The 17558-nt window shown below is 38.8% G+C and overlaps 1 protein-coding gene across 1 annotated transcript in view; it reads right to left on the minus strand.

The window, feature by feature from the left end:
- The window catches only part of itga8 (integrin, alpha 8), a 208356-nt gene that overhangs the window by 91378 nt on the left and 99420 nt on the right, over window positions 1-17558 (minus strand). The window contains exons 15-17 of the mRNA XM_048607871.1: window positions 14988-15043; window positions 14421-14575; window positions 8332-8463 (exon numbers count right to left, since the gene is read on the minus strand). Of these exons, the coding sequence (XP_048463828.1) occupies window positions 8332-8463; window positions 14421-14575; window positions 14988-15043 (343 nt within the window). The remainder of the gene's footprint in view (window positions 1-8331; window positions 8464-14420; window positions 14576-14987; window positions 15044-17558) is intronic.

Raw genomic sequence — 17558 nt, forward strand, 5'->3', positions numbered from 1 at the left:
CATCAGCTTTCCTGCTCCTCTGATGCTGCCTGGCCTGCTGTGTTCATTCACCCCCACACCTTGTCATCTCAACTGCAATAAACCAGGTTGATTTCAGTGAGGCCAATCAGAAATCAGCCATTTCTCTCCATTGCCATGAAGCCTGTGTAAAGAGTTTGTTGGTAAACTAGAATCTGGGAAAATCTGTAATCCAGCATGATCTTGGTCCTGAGGGTGCCAGATCTGGGTCGCTGTACCTATACATTTGAAGTGTGGCTATAGTGGTAATATGGGAAATGCTGCAGCAAAGTTTTAGGCAATGAAATGTGATAATGACAAGATAATGTGTTTCAGTGGTGTTGATTAAGGGCTAACATCCAGAACACCAGGAATAACTCCCCTGCTCTTCTTGAACATAGTGCCAGGGATCTTCTACAACTACCTGAGGGAGCACAGCCCAGTTCAACATCTCATCTGAAAGATGTCACCCCCAACTTTGCAACACTCATTTAGTACTGTTCTGACCAATCTTTGTGCTCAACTCATGGAATGGGATTTGAACCCAGAAATTTCTGAGGGAAAGGGCTAGCAAATGTGCCACATCTGACATCAATGATGTCATCAACATCATGATGCATTCTGAAGTCACTCTGCATACATGTTACAATTATCTCGTCATCTACTTACAATGTCAATCTTGTGTATTAGCAGACAGGTAGAATGATCTGAATTTTCAGCGTTCGTATCCAATGGCCCAAATATTAATGTGGAATGACCACCATACAGTATTCAGATGGAGATTCAATTTTACTGAACCTACAACAATATTCTTCTAGGCCTACACCTGAATGGCTGGAGCACTCCCTAACTCTGGGGTCTGACCTCTTGTTTTGAAGTTTTTCCTTTGTAGTCAATGCCCTCACTGGGGTGCTGAAGGCCCAGTTCTTTAGGGGTTCAGACTTCAAAAGGGATTTGAATAGGGAGTATCAATCACATTTGGAAACAATGTCCAGACATCTGTTTGAGATGTTGGGTAAGTATAAGGAGTCTACTACCTACATCTGCATCATATTGTGTGAAGTTTTTCAAAATTTACGGAATGGCCTAAAGAGTCAGACAGTCTATAAATTCTTTCAGTGTCTAAATGCCAGTTACAGCATGTAACAGCTTAATGTTTAAGAACTGTCTGCAGATGTCGTTGTCTCTCTGGACAGTGGTAATGCCCTCTGTTACCTGCAGCTTCAGACATGAGATTGGCATCTACCCTTGCAGCATCTCATCCCTTCCCCATTCCAACGAGCTACTCCAACAGCCAACTTGCCAGAAGCTGGTTTCTCTGGGACAGTTGCTACCCTGAAACAAGATTTACCTCAGGTACTATCTAGACTTATCCAAGGTTTCAATGGGACCATCTGATACAACCATCTCCCAAATACAGCTATTCACAGAGTAGTTCATTGGAGGAATGGACCAGGTGTAACAGCTCCTACTTCAACTTATGAGGATATTTTATTCAGTGGATTTATATGGAAATGAAGGGGAATGGTAAAATTGAAAAAAAAACAAGCCAATGGAAAGATGGTGGTGTACTCATAATGTCATTGGACTAGTAATGCAGAGACCAAAGCTAATGTGCTGGGACATAGGTTTTAATCTCAACATGGTGTATGGTAAAATGTGAATACAATTAATAAAACTGGTATTAAAAGTTAGCCAAATGGTAACCTGTGCTGAATTTTTAAAATCCCATCTGCTTAACTAATGTCATTTCCTGATGAGTACTTTGGTACCATTTTAGAACTGTCAAAATGATCTACCACTAGCCTACAGCACTGAAGATGCAGGATTTTGAAACATTTGGCACTCGATGTGTGATTACTGAGGCTAAACAGAATTACAATTGGACAGTGTGATGTATCTGCAGCCTGAAATTCAGAATTATATACACATGGGTTTCTTTTGTTGCTGAACAAGGTAAAGGTGCAAGTCCATAAATAGGGGTGAAATGATTAAAAAGTAAAACGAAACAGAAATCATTACTTTATAATTCCAAACATATATTTTAAATTCTGAAATCTTCAAAGAGGAAAGAAAAGGTATGAGGAAGAAAGGGAATTCGATGAATTGAGGATATAAGGATAACACAGGGTAGAAATCAAAGAAGGGGAAAAGGTGTTGAGGTACAGATCAACCATGATTGAAATGAATGATGGAAGAGAGGTTGAATGGTCTGTTCTCATTCCTCTAGGAAATAATTGATTAGAGTAGGAAGTAGCGGTGATAAGGTATAGCCAGAGGTTGGAAAGATCAAGGGGGAGCAGTAAAAAGTTCAGATCAGAGCTAGCCATGTTATTATCATTAAAACAAAATTATCGGCAATATATATATAAATATACAGAGAGAAAGAGAGAGAGGGTAATATTGGCATCTTAATAGTGATTAACAATTAGATAACTTTTTGAGAGCAGATTAGGACATAATTTCTTTGAAGATGATTGAAGATCATTCATCAAAGCGTTAAAGAGTAAAACTCCAGACGAAGATGTTCATTAACAACAACAGAGTACCAAATATCACAGGAAAAATATGACCAATACTTGTGAGTTAACAGTAGCTTCCATACCTGAGAATTTGTTAATGCAAAGACAACGCATGCACAGTCAGAAGGATCACATTTCTTACAGAGTAGAAACAAAAAAGTTTTCACGAAGAAGGAAAGCTAGTCTTGGAGAAAGAGAGGCTGCAGATGATGGGGTTAGGTTCAGGGAGGGACACATCATCCATACAATGGGAGGCATGTTATTGGGAATGGCCTTTCCCAGGGTCCATTTAATATCCTGCATTTAATATTTTTGAGTGCATTTAGAGGTCATTTTGAATGTTGTTGCTTGGATAATGTAAATGGTAGAATGGACTGTCTATTTATTTTGAGCCATTGTAATCAATGGAACTAAAATCAAGCATGTTCAAGAATTGGCAGAGATCCACGACACCAGATTACAGGCCTATCAATGACGCTGAAAAATTCCTGTGCCCATGTATTCACTTGCTCCTATTAAGCTTCTAAGGTGACAATTTCGATATTGAAACAAATGGGCTCTGAATAAAAGTAAAAGTGGACAAATTGTATCTCGGAGATAGTAGGAACTGCAGGTGCTGGAGAATCCGAGACAACAAGGTGTAGAGCCAGATGAACACAGCAGGCCAAGCAGCATCATAGGAGCAGAAAGGCTGACGTTTCGGGCCTAGACCCTATCTCGTTTACCATACTAAATGCGGTAAATATTAGACCATGCTAAGTAAATGAAAACCATATTTCTAAATTCTGTGAAGTCAGAGTTTCCACAAGTACAAATGTTAGGACGTCCACATCTGAATTTGATATCGCAAACCAACACACCTGCTGACAGTCATCTGGACCCTCCCCTCCCACAGTTCAAGGGAATTCCTTCTGATAAAGAGAAAAATGTGTGCTGGCACCTGTACAATTCTTTTCTCAATTCCATTGTCTAAAATATATTTATTTAACTGTACTTCGACCTATACTGAAAGAAACCAGATTCTTGATAATTCCCATTGCAACTACTTAATTGTAAATTAACAAAGATGGAAGAGGGAGGCCACAAAAGGCTGACAGGGGTCATGTTTCTCACCCACTGCTACTAAGTTTTAGCATCCCTGTTGATGAAACTCCTTACAAGAGAAACACCATGGTTTGAGTAACGGAAGCTAATCAATTTGAATAGTCAAAACTAGTTTCTAGTCCAATTCTACAACATTACCAAAAATAATAAGGCAAGGGATAAGGCCAAGTGCCAAAGGACTACATTAAGAATAAACCATTTTTTAATTTTTGCAATGTCATTAGACGTACAAATTTCCAAGGAGAAGCTAATCAAAAAGAAATGGAAGAGTATTCATCCTTTGTCCTGACTTATTGCCCTTCTACAGCCCTTACGCAAGACACCACAATACTTGCCTTCCCTTCAGTCATTCTGCTGAGTCCCAGCTGAACAAGAACCATCATGTTCCATGAAGTGCCTCATTACTTCTGACAGATCTGTCATAAGCTCAGGCAGTGACATAGTTTCATCAGCAGAAACACAGACCTCATGACTATTGAGGATACATGCAGACATCGGTGCCAGAAACCGGTCAGAAATTATGCTGACATTGTCACTAACAATGCAGAAAACAGAGACAGATGTGCTGATGAAGGAGGTGATGTCAGATAGAAAGCATCAGCAAAGACTCTGGATAAAAATATTAAGCAGAAAGACCCTTGTATCATACTCAAATGCAACATTGGTCTTAATTGCATCCCTAACAGGATCCCAAAAATGCCAACAAGCAGATATTTATCAGCATTGAATCAACAACTTTAAGGTGGGAATGTTGGAGAATCACAAGCACCAACAATGGCAGGTGTGAAAGTATCACATGTAGGCTACCCCTAAAGAAACATCATATGAGTTGTTGGGTTTTGACTAGGCATGTCTGTAATCATTTCTGTGAATATTATAAAATATTGCTTTAAATCTTTGCCACTTCTTCTCTACTGATCTGCTAGTTTAATATCTCAGTTCACTTCAGCTAACTCAGCTTTACAGCTATGCCACAAAGTTGCCCTTTTAATAGTTAACATACTAATCTTGGACCCATTCTTTTCCCTTTCAAACTAGATGTAAAATTCAATCATATTGTTATTGCTGTTACCCAGAGGTCATTACCGGGTCATTAGTTAATCCTATCAGATCACATAACATATGACTAGTATAAATTGCTCTCTCTTTGGTTCCAGAATGTGCTGCCCTAAGGAATTATCTAGAAAGTACTCTATGAAGTCCTCATCCAGGCTAATATTACTAATTTGATTTTTTTCCTGAAAACGTGTCCACTAAAATCATCCATAAGTACTGTTTAAATCACAAGCACCCAATATTTGTTTTATTATTTATTCTACATTGTAGCTATTGTTTGAGCCTGTAGTTCACTCTCACAAGTGATTCTTTCCCCTAATCAAAACTATCACCTGATCTCCCGAATCTAGTCATCTCAGACAAATATTTAATCAGTAAGGAGATCAAGGGTTATGGGGATAAGGCAGGAAAATGGATTTCAGAGTTATCAGATCACCCATGAATCTCATTGACTGGCAGAGCATACTTGACAGGCTGAATGGCTTACTTCTGTTCCTACATCTTATGGTCTCTAACTATTGAACTAATTTTTGATTAGGATTGCTGTGCCTCCCCCTTTACCTAGATGACTATTCTGCTTGAATATTATACATCCATCAATATTCAGGACCTAATCCTTGTCATCCTGTAGCCACATCTCTGTAATGGGTATCAGATCATATTTATTCACATCCACATACTCTATCAATTTATTAGCTTTTTAATGAATGCTGTGCACATTCAGGTATACTACCTTAAGTTCTTTTTATCTTTGTAACATCTAGTCTTGACTTTTGTATATTGTTGGATTAGTTTTCCCTTTTACTTCTTGCCATTCTGTAAACTTCATTTTCTACATTAATATTGTGCTGTCCTGTCTAAACTCTATCCCTCGATTTATTACAATTATCCGAGCTTAATTCCTCAAACACCTCTCCCTGCCCACCCTCCATTTAGGCCATTCAGTTTTTCTAGCACCTTCTCCTTGATGATCGCCACTATACTTAGCTCTGTCCCCTGACTCTCTTGAATTTTTGGGCTATTACTCATGTCTTATTAGAGACCATACCATCTTATGGTCTTATGATCTCCTTAGTTTAAAGTCCTCTTTAGCTCCCTTGTTATGGAGCTCACCAGATCATCAGTCCAGCACATTTCAGGTATAGGCCATTCCAACAACGCAGATCCCACATTCCCCAGTGCTGTGCCCCACAAACCAGAACCCACTTCTCACACATCAGACTTCGAGCCACATACTCCTTCTCTAATCTTATACACCCTATACCAATTTGCACATGGCTCAGGTAGTAATACTGAGGTTCATTTTTGATTGAGCTAACTTCTCATATTCCCTCAGCAGAATCTCTTTCCTAGTTATACTATGCTGTTGCCACCAATGTGGACTATGGCAACCAAATTCTTTGCTTCCCTCCACAAGTTTTTCTCTAGCTCAGAGCTGATGTCCTGGACTCTGGCACCAGGCAGACAACACAGCCTGCACTCATGCTCTTTGCTACAGACAAACAGTGTCAATCCCCCTCACAATACTGTCACCTATTACCACTATATTCCTTCTTACTCCTACCCCTTGAATGGTTTTCTATATCATGGTGCAATGGCCACTTAACACATCCACCCTGCAGCTCTCACTCTCATCCAAACAAGCTGAGAAAACCTCAAACCTATTGGCCAATTGCAAAGATCTGAGAAGATGTCAACAAAGACCCTGCATCAATGCATTTGCTACTGCTATCAACAGTTGTACATGTATTTCAACTAGATTCGTTTGAATCCCCACCTTAATAATTGGCTCAAATGAGACAAGACATAGTTATTTTTTTTGCCTACCAAATGATTAAATAGTTAAAAAGAACAAATTGATAGAAATCTATCCAAATTTCAAACAGGCATTCTTTTTTAACTAGACACCTCAAGAATTTCCTAGCTCTTTTGACCTCAGTCTGCATGAAGTTAAAAGTAAATTGATGATTAAATAAGGAACAAGAGAGCGCCACTGATTAAGTCACTAACCAAGACTATAGGACATCACCACTGTGAAAATACTCTGGAACAAATTGAAAATAATGTCAAAAACAGTCTCCTCCAAAACTTAGGAGTTGGGGTAGAATGGGGAATTGAGTAGATTCTCTTGTATCTCACTACAAAATGAGTTTGGTGGCTCTCTAAGGGCATAGAGGGTTGTCACCACCAGACCTTTCTGCAATAACATCACTTCTTGAAAGGTGATATCTGATGTGTACTATAGAGGGCATGCGGTGTCACTAATGTTGCATCTGTTTTGCATAGGTTTACCTGACTTACTGCAAACATGTGCTGAAATATATAACTTAGCTTTCAGTTAAATAAATGAAGCTATCATTGGACTAGTTTTATTGGGAAAATTATGGTGCAAAGCAAGCTTTTAAAACTCTCATTGATCTTTTATTTTGGCTGAGATTTTTTGTGCTTGTAAATGGAGAATCCCCTGAGTAGTGGCTGGGCACCTATAAGATTATGTAGATGCCACTTCAAAAGGAAGACATTGTTTGTAATGCAAACAGGGATTGTAAAATAGGGGGTGCTGTCTAATTCAATAGCTGTCCTTTGCTGTTGTGTTAATCCTTTGAATACATGAAGGGTACAAAACATCACATGGCATTTAAATCGGAGTGTGAACACAAGGTGAAAGTGACACTGGATATGAAAGTTTTACATAATACACTAATTATATATGTATAAATTGGGTTCACACCTATGATTTTCAAATCTCTTGGTTAATTGAATCACAACGTAGCTGATCATTGTTCCATAGCCAAAACTGTCTAAGGATTTGTTACAGTGCCGACTTCAAAAAAACGCAAACTTGTGGAAACATTTCCTATGCGCAGAATTTTAGCAGAACATTGAATGTAGCATTTACTTGGCAGAAAAGCATCATAAATTAGTATTTAGGTGGTATTCGCAAATCTCTGCGGAGCCACAAATTACAGTTTCCAGGAAGTGGAATTACAGGGGCCTCTGCCTCTTGATAATTATCTACAGACGGTACAAAATACATGCTTATTGACAATGATACAATGTATATATAGGTATCAACATTACCTAAACTGTCATCTAGATTGGATTTAATTAACTACTGTGGATTATAACTAATGATGTTTAGCTAATCAACTAATGAATAAATCGTCATTAAATGCACATATTTGTCATGGTAAAATAATGAACATAATTCTTCCAGATGTACATGATTAGTAATGCAATGCCATCATATCACTAATTGCGACTGTTAAATACTACGATTATACACTTTTTTTCAGTGAGAATGGGGTTGCCAGCAGGATTAAGGTTAATAAGGAGGATGTGGCAGCATATTTCTCATTCCATGTAATTATGTCATTAAATTTAAATAATATTTCAAAACTTAGCCTTGTTCCTAATGACTTATATTGAGATGTTCCACATTTAATTATCACTTCTGTCTCTCCTTAAGACCAGAACAGCTTATAAAATTTATGCTTTAATAAATCCTTTCACAGTCCATAAGAAGTAACCTCCCCCCCAACAGCTTCTTTAATACCTAGATTAATGACAATAAAACATTTAAAAATGATTAATACCAAGGGTTAATGTAGCCCACGATGTATTTAATGAAGTAATGAAAATTTGCTCTTACCTGTTTTTGAAGAAATGTTTCACTGTAGTAGTTGATTATTGGTTTAAGATCCTCTGAAGGATGTGATTCATTCAGGCTATAATTTAAACTAACAATAATTGGTGTTAATTTATCTCTAAACTCCTTTTCATCCTAGAATAAAGAATAAAAATATCGAAATCAACATAAATTCTTATGAAAATGGGGAACAACTTCAATATTCTTGTTTATAAAAAGCTAAATGAAATGTAAACTTTAAATATGCATTCTAACAGAATAAACACGAAGAACTGCAGATGCTGGACATCTGAAACAAAAGCAGAGAGTGCAGGAGAAGCACAGACTGGCGGCATCTTTAGAGAGAAAGAATAGTTAACATTTTGAGTCTAGTGGCCGTTCGTCAGTGCTGATAAAGGGTCACTCGACTTGAAATATTAACTCTGTTTTCTCTTTACAGATACTGCCAGATCTGCTGTGTTTCTCCTGCACTGTTTTTGTTACAATCTAATATCACTTTGCACCAATAACAGTAACATTCAAGACACACAAATGACCATCCCCAACTAGACAGAATCTAACCACCACTCCTTAGCCTCAACAGCATTACCATCACTGAATAACCTATCATCAAAAATGCTAGGTTGACCAGAAACATAAGTGGACTCGCCACATAAATTCTGCGGCAACAAGAACAGATCAGAGGTCAGGCACTCTGCAGTGAGTGACTCACCCCCTGGCTTCCCAGAGCCTTTCCACTGTATACAAGACACATGACATGGAGTGAACAAGGTCAGAAATCAGACAACACCAGGTCATAGTCCAACAGGTTTATCACCTGATGAAGAGGCAATGCTCCGAAAGCTTGTGATTTCAAATAAACATGTTGGATTTTAACCTGGTGTCATCTGATTTGCAAGACACAAGTCAAGAGTGTAAAGGAATTCCCTTCTCTTGTCTTGAAGCAACAACAACACATAACAATGCTGACACCATCCAAAACAAAGAGACCCACTTGACTGCCGTTTAATTTACCACCTTCAACATTCACTCTTTCCATCACTGGTGCACAGTTGGTTGCAGTGCGCAACATCTACAACCTGCCAAAGTTTCTTCAACAGCACCTCCCAAACATGTGACCTAAACTACCTAGAAGGACTCGGAAAGCCAATGCATGAAACAGCAACACATCGAAGTAATGCCCCTAGCTGCATGCCGTTCATATGAATATGGGAATAATCATTGTTCCCTACACCATTGCTGGGTCAAAAATCCTGGAATTCCCGATCGAACAACACTATCACACCAAACAGACTGCAGTGATTCAAGAAGGCGGTTAAACACTGTCTTTTGAAGGGCAGTTAGGGTTGGGTGAGAAATGTTGGCCTTGTCAATGATATTAATACCCCATTTATGAATTAAGAAAAAAAGACTAAAGGACCTTTAATGCATCTTGTATTATGGGATGTTTTCAAATATTAACTGTGCTTGTTTATACAAAATGGCCAAAATTTTCTGCTATTGGCACAGTTTGGACCAAATGGTAATTATTGGGTTTTTGATAGACTGAAATGGAATTATTGTATGCTGTTTACACCATTGATCTTCTGATGGTATTTATTCCCACATATCAATGGCAGATTTAGGACACATTAACCAAAATTTGTAAAAATGTAAGTGAAATAAGTTAAAGGATGTATAAAATACAGGGAGGCATCACAATTGGGGGAGAAAAACTCAGAAAGCCTTTATAAAGTTTTGTAACACATTTGTGAGGCATTTCGACCCATATGATAGCTTTTGCAAAGCCTGAAGCGACGATATTAAAATGTTACAAAGAAAGGAGGGAAATGGGAAAGCTGAGATGCAAGCACATGTTTGCAATTGCCAGGTCAGCCCTGTATTCCACCTTTTGGTACACAAAAGCTGTAGGGTGGGAACTACCGCATGAGGCAAGCATTATGAGAGGTCACCTCTATGCTACCCCACAGCAGTATCTCAATAGGCGAGCGTTGGAACGTGTTTGTAAGGAGATAGAACTACGACTGAGATTTTCTCACTTCCAAGTTAAATATGTAGGTGGGCATGTTAGGTATCAACTAACTGTCAAGAAAGGTTGCCAATTGCAGGCTAATCAGATTGATCTGAGCTGGTTGGTGAGCCTCTCAGCCTTCCGTAGGTCTTGATAATAGTGTTCCAGCTTACCAGAAGCTGCCAGCTAATCAGAGGCTGACAGCTTCTGGATTATAAAGAACATCAGTGGAGGTCTACTCTTCAGGGGATCCAACAGCAGCTTTTCATTTGCTGTTCATAGGGCAGGGTCACATGGGGAAAAAGTCAGGAAAGTAGACGGCTTTCAGAAGCAACTCCCATGCCCCCACCCATGCATCTGACTGACATTCAATTAGGGTAAATAGAGATAAGCCCCTAACCCAACAGACTAGTTACCCTGGTTACCCAGTCAGGGAACCCACCACGGTTCTTGTCTGGCAGGAAAAAAGGTAACAGGGGGAGTTGTGCATTAATGTTTGTAAGTGGCTGTTAATTGACCACTCAGGTGCCCTAATTGCTAGCAAGTTAGCATGTAAGAAATGGACCTTCTCATCAAGCACAGAATTGTTGAATTGTGAGAAGGGGGCAGGTACCTCTCCAGAGCCAGCTTACCAAATTATTTCCTGGAAACAAAACAGACATTGCTGGAAAAGCTCAGCAGATCTGGCAGATCTGTGAAGGAAAAAACAGAGTTAACGTTTCGGGTCTGGTGACCCTTCTTCAGAGCCTTCAATTATTTCCTCTTCTCCCTAACATCTCTTTCCACTTACATGGAGGGGAAAACTGCACCCTAAGTTTCAGGATGTGCCAGCCAGATGCAGCACAGTAACTGCACTGTGATTTCACCAAATGGCCAATATCTGTATCAATGTCTTTATTAAGGCAGACTTTGTGAAGATTATGCCAAGCAGTCAAGGCCTAGCAGTATGCCTGGCCATGTATTAGTAGCAGATAGATGCAGCTAATCACATTATTGTGCCTGTTGAATGTCTTTACTCTGGAAGTATGGCTTACCACAGTAGGGTTGCTTCCGCGAAGAGTACGATATTACATCTATTCCAGCATTCAGATACCTTAATGGTACCATGAGATCATCTATTGTAGCTTCCTCATGAAAGAGAAGCATCCGCCCGCAGCAACTGTCTACAAAATGAGGGTTGTTATCCAGATGTAGGAATGCAGCTTCTAATATCACTTTTGCTGGTAGTTTGGGATTGGTAAGCTCAGTTGGCTGGATAGCTGATTTGTGATGCACAGTTATGCCAAAAGTGTGGGTATAATTCCTGCTAGCTGTTGGGGTTACCACGAAGGACTCTCCTTCTCAAACTCTCCCCTCACCTGAGCTGTGGTGACCCTCAGGTTAAACCACCACTAATCATCTCTCTCTGATGAGAAAGCAGTCTATCATCCTTTAGGATTACAGCAAGTTTCAAAATCAACCAGAACATCCATCATTTTTGTTTCAAGCACAGTATAGCTGGCTCAGGAAAATACACTGGTGCCAAAGGGAATAACCTCATCTGGTGTTGGCAGAGGAACATTTTTCACAAAAACAATTCTGGGAGCCTAGGTGCCAGATTGAAACAAAGAAAAATTAAAACATGGACTGTAATACCAAAAATTAGATTTCTTATCACCTAACTTTGATTCCTGTTCAAACCTGGACACTCATTTAATCCTTTTCAGATGTCTTCTGTGCTTAAACAATGGGACATAATGCGCAGTGGAGATTCCCAAAAACATTTAAAACCAGCTGCATAGCAGAGGTGGATCTTCCACCTGAAAACTGAGAAAAATGGTACAGTACAACAGAGACAAAATTCCTCCTGATTTTCACATCTGTACACCTAATGTGTGAGACAAAATGGATAGCTAACTGCAGAAAGCACAAACTGTGCCTTCATTTTTAATATAGAGGTTTAAAAGTTATTCAGGTTCACAGTAGTTCAATATCTCAGTTCTGCCAGCTGCATTCCATTTCTCAAAAAGTCACCTTTGAAAATGATAACTTATTCCTTATTGGTGCTCAGATAATCAATAACTTCTACACACTCATAAAAACATGTCCATACTGCATCACTGTCTGTGTGAAATTCATAATCCATATTGATTTAATCAATAATCTGCATATATTTGTCATGTCCTTTCAGCCTTGCCTACAATTCAGCAAGTATTTCCTGGCCACGCACCATTGTTGTATAATCAAATCCTGATTTCCAGTACACTATAACTACTATGAGCAGTGATTTTTCTGGCAAATTGTGTTCTACACAGCCTAATTATTTCACATAGTTTGACTTCATTTGTGATTAAACCATTTAATATTTTACCCTGAGCACACTGACTAACAATTTATTTATCCCTTAACAGATCTGAGCTCACAGCATTTATTCATGATCTGATGCCTCATAATGACAAAACTGTTAAGGAAAAGCTTTTTTTAAAAGAATAAAACATTTCTCGAGCTCAGGTTTATTTAGATGTGTTTACTCTTTGTACTCTAATAACCAATGAAGGTCAGATTGACCTAGAATTTTTTTTATCAATTGTATAATAGCAAAAAATAATCAATCTCTATGATGTGGTGCTGAAACATAAAACATAACACAATCAAATCTGATTTCCTTAAATTCTTTTTTTTTCACTTTACATCAGCAAAACCTTCTACAGTGAGTTTTTCCAGTAAGCAGTTGAGCTACAGACACCAGGAATCACTGGCTTCAATCTCCATTCTCTTACATAGGTACCACACATGGTCTCAGTACCACTGGGTGTTTACTGAAAAGGGGATCATCACTTAGGATTACTGCATCATCCACAGCCAAGCAACTATTTCTAGAAGTACACCTTGTTTTGATCCTAGCTGATGGTAATACTGGACATGTGAGATTCTATGACAGGCCACATGTTTTAATTTTGCAATTTGATTACCATGGTGATCAGTCACTGAACATATTCACAAGTGGCTGCCAACGTAGTTTTAAGAAAAGAACAAAGTTCACTACACACAAAATGGGAAAAATAAAAATCCATTATTACATTTTACAAGAACTAGTTGATAATAAAGATTCAACCCGTTTACCCTCAACAGCAAACTTATAGATACAACTTCAGTGAAAGGTTACTCTGCTCTCCCTTTACACTCATTTCTTTATTCTTGATTTTTTTCTTGCAAACCATTAGGTTCATGTGATATCACTTCTCTAGTCATTATCTCTTCCTGAGACCCTTAATCAAACTGCTAACACAGCTCAATTTTGTTTTACATAAGTTCCTTAAACTCCTTTTCCACAGCCTTCAGTTTCTGGAACTCTTCCCTTATTAACCATTAAACCACTCAGGAAGTCTTTTTTTCTGCCATAACTGTTCTGGAGACTGCTTGACTGCTTTGTTATTTGTTTAAGCCTTTTTCACGTACAGAAACCTGCACCCTCACTGAACTTCTGGATGGCTCTGTCTGTCTCTAAAGAGAAATCATTTAGATCTCTGTTTGTCTCTGTCATAGGACTTGGCAACAGCCTTTTTTTATATCTCTTCTACTCTTGTATTTGAAAACAATGAACTCTTCACCTCAAGCCTTTTTTAAAAGCTTCATCTAAATGTATGCAAATAAACTTCTTACACACAGAATTCAAAATGAAATTAAAACATCCTTCTTAACGTACACAATATAGAAGTATGAAACTAACTTAAAGTTACATATGGTTCTGTCCACTTCAGAACCCAAGTTTACAAATAATACAAACATTTCATCAGCCTTCACCAGAATGTGTGTGATGATTGACAGGAACAAGCTTGCCTGGAATGCCTTTCACAATTTTACAAACATGTTGATGCTCAATGGCAAGATTTACTCATATATAATGCTCGCTGGGATAAATTATCAGATGATAATCATGGGATTATACCACCCACTACCCCCATACTCCTAGAAAACAGTCAACACCTTTTGAATTTGAAAGTGCAATTCCAAATTGTAAGATTTTCAAGTGGTTTATGTACCTAATCATACTTCACACAAAAAAAATCTTTGCTTGGATATTTATTAAGTACACACTTACTGTAAGGTAAACAGTGAATTCCTGATACTTGGAACGTTCTGATTTTCCAACGACAAAATGGAATGTGTGCTGTGGTCGATGAGAATTAAGGAATAGCGTTCTCTCAATTCCTCCTTTCTGCTTCAGTCTGTCTAGCTGAAGGTTAGCATCCAGAACTTAAGAAAAGGGAGATGTGGATGTTTTTAAAGATAGCATCACAAGCCAGATAGAGAATATTTTGCTCTTATTGTCATGTGTTTAGGAAGTTTTGAGTTCAGAAGGCCACACAACTGTTCTCAACTATAATTCTGAAGAACGTAGATAAGGATTAAGACAACCAGTTTTAAAAACTATAAGGATATAGGTTTTATCCTCTTTTTGTAAAGCAGTGCTTAAGATAGTTGGATAAAAGCATTTTTGGTATTGTTTTACAACAGTGCGCATAAGGATTTTATGCAAATGATAAAGCAGTGTATGACAAATGTGCCCTTAACCATCAACTTCCCTTGGCTTAGACTGACTGAAATTTATACCTCAATTGTAACCAGATTTCTGTCCATTCCATGTCCATAATTATGTAATGCTTACCTACTGTATCTGGAATACCATGGCCTGACACAGTTGCAGAAACTCGCACAGTGAAACTGTGAAAAAAGGAAGAAAATAAAGATTAGGGTACTCCTTCCTAAATGGATTGAACAGTCTCTATAGGAATTGTGGGGAGGCAGTAGTGTAGTGTTAATATCAGTAGACGAGAAATCCAGAAATCCAGTCAAAGGTTCTGGAGACATAGTTTCAAAGCCCATTGGGGTAGATAATGATATCTGAATTGAATAAAATCTGAAATCAAAAGTTAGGGCTGAAAAAAAAACTCCTCTGGCTCACTAAAGTCCTTTAGTGAAAGAATCTTCCATTCTTACCTGGTCTGGCCCACATATTATTCCAGAACCACAATCAATGTGGTTTACTCTTAACTGCCCTCTGAACAATGTCACTCAGTTCCAGAGCAATTAGGAAGGCAATAAATGTTACCCCAACCAATGACACTGACATCCCATGAATGAAAAAAAAAACTCCTAAGTGTATAATTAAACTGCTGTTCACTCCATCAATTTATCCAGAATACATACCTGCAAACTACTGACTAGGAAAGCCTTCCAGGAATATTACCATGGATTTTGCAATAGAAATAATGGTGGGTTATCGGTACTCAATATTGTTAAGGGGTAAATTAGAAAACAGTCTCTGAGCATTTGCAGTTAAATGTGCAAATAAAAAAAAAGCTTCTGAAACATGCTTCTGCGGAGAGATGAGATATCCAAACACATGGAAACTTCCTTCATGCATTGCTGAAGTAACATACACCATGCTCTTAGGGAGTTCCAGGATTTTGACCAGGCAACAGTGAAGTCGTGGTGATTTGGTTCCAAGTTGTTGTGTGGCTTAGAGGAGCACATGCAGGTGGTGGTGTTCCCTTGCATCTGCTACCCTTGTCCTTCTAATGATAGAGCTTGCAGGTTTAGAAGGTGCTGGCAAAGGAGACTTGGGCTACTGCAGTGCATCCTGTAGAGCGTACACTGCTGCCAATGTGCAACAGCGATACCAATCGTGGTAAAACTGGGGTTTTAGTTCTGAGACCACGCGCTCTGGTTCCAGACTCTCCCATGAGGGGAAACATGCATTTAACCTGTCAAGTCCTTTAAGAATCCTATATGTTTCAATGAGATCACTTCAGATTCTCCTAAACTTCAGTGAGTAGAGTCCAATACCTACCTGGCCTTTGCTCATAAGACAATCCCTCCATACCAAGGATCATCTGAGTAAACCTTCTCTGGCCTGTCTCCAATGAAATGATATCTTTCCTTAAATAAACTGCTAACAGTACTCCAGCTGTAGTCTCTCCAGCATCTTCCAGAACTGCAGTAAGACTTCCTTACTCTCCTACTTCAACCCCCTTGAAATAAGGGCCAACATTCCATTAGCCTTACTGATTACTTGCTGTACCTATGCACGAGCTTTCTGTGTTTCATGTACAAGTATGCCCAAGTTGATTTGAGTTACAGCTTTCTACAGTTTTTCTCCATTTAAATAATATTCTGTTTGTTTGGTCTCCCTTCCAAAATGAATAACTTCACGTTTTCCAACGCTGTACTCCATTTGCAAACTTTTTGCCCACTTACTTAACCTATCAATGTCTCTCTGTAACCTGTTTGTAACCCTCTCATAACTTGCCTTTCTACCTATTTTTGTGTCATCTGCAAATTTGGCATCAGTATATTTGCTTCCTTCCTCCAAGTCATAGTAATTTATTTTGTGCTAGGATAAATTGCTGGAATAATCAAATATGAAAGAAGAAATACTGTCTTTTCTGCATATAAGTCCAAATCAAGAATATTTTGCACAGTTCCAGTGCCTTGCATGTTGGCCCTGTAACAGATTCAAAGCAGGTCACCAGGCTGACACTAAAATAAAAGCAAAATACTATGGATACTGGAGATCTGAAATAAAAAAAATTGGACAGATCTGGCAACACCTGTTTGAAGAGTTAACATTTCAAGCCCAGCCATTTCATTATCCAGTGACAACGTTCCAATGGACTCAAAATGTGAACATTGTTTCTTTCTCTGCAGATGAGTTCCCCTGGCATTTTTTTTTTGTCATCACGAGGCTGAAATCCCAGTTACTGAAACAGGCCAGAACAACCTAAATTGATGGCATGGTGGCTCAGTGGTTAGCACTGCTGCCTCACAACGCCAGATACCTGGGTTCAATTCCACTCTCGGGCGACTGTCTGTGTGGAGTTTTCACATTTTTCCCGTGTCTGTGTGGGTTTCCTCTGGGTGCTCCGGTTTCCTCCCACAGTCCAAAGATGTGCAGGCTAGGTGGATTGGCCACGCTAAATTGCCCATAATGTCCAGGAATGTGTCGATTAGGTGGGTTATAGCGGGGTGTCTCTGGGTGGGATGCTTTGCGGTTCGGTGTGGACTGGTTAGGTCGAAGGGCCTGTTTCCACACTGTAGGGATTCTATGATGATAATGAACTGGGATGTTTTACTCTCGGAAAACAAAGACTTCGTGTTGGTAATTCAAGACACTAAAATAAATAATGGATTTGATTTTCTCCAAGCGGAGAGGCTACATGATCCAGGCACACTTCAG

The sequence above is a fragment of the Rhincodon typus genome, chromosome 2 (assembly GCF_021869965.1).
Source record: "Rhincodon typus isolate 14 chromosome 2, sRhiTyp1.1, whole genome shotgun sequence".
NCBI lineage: Eukaryota > Metazoa > Chordata > Chondrichthyes > Orectolobiformes > Rhincodontidae > Rhincodon > Rhincodon typus.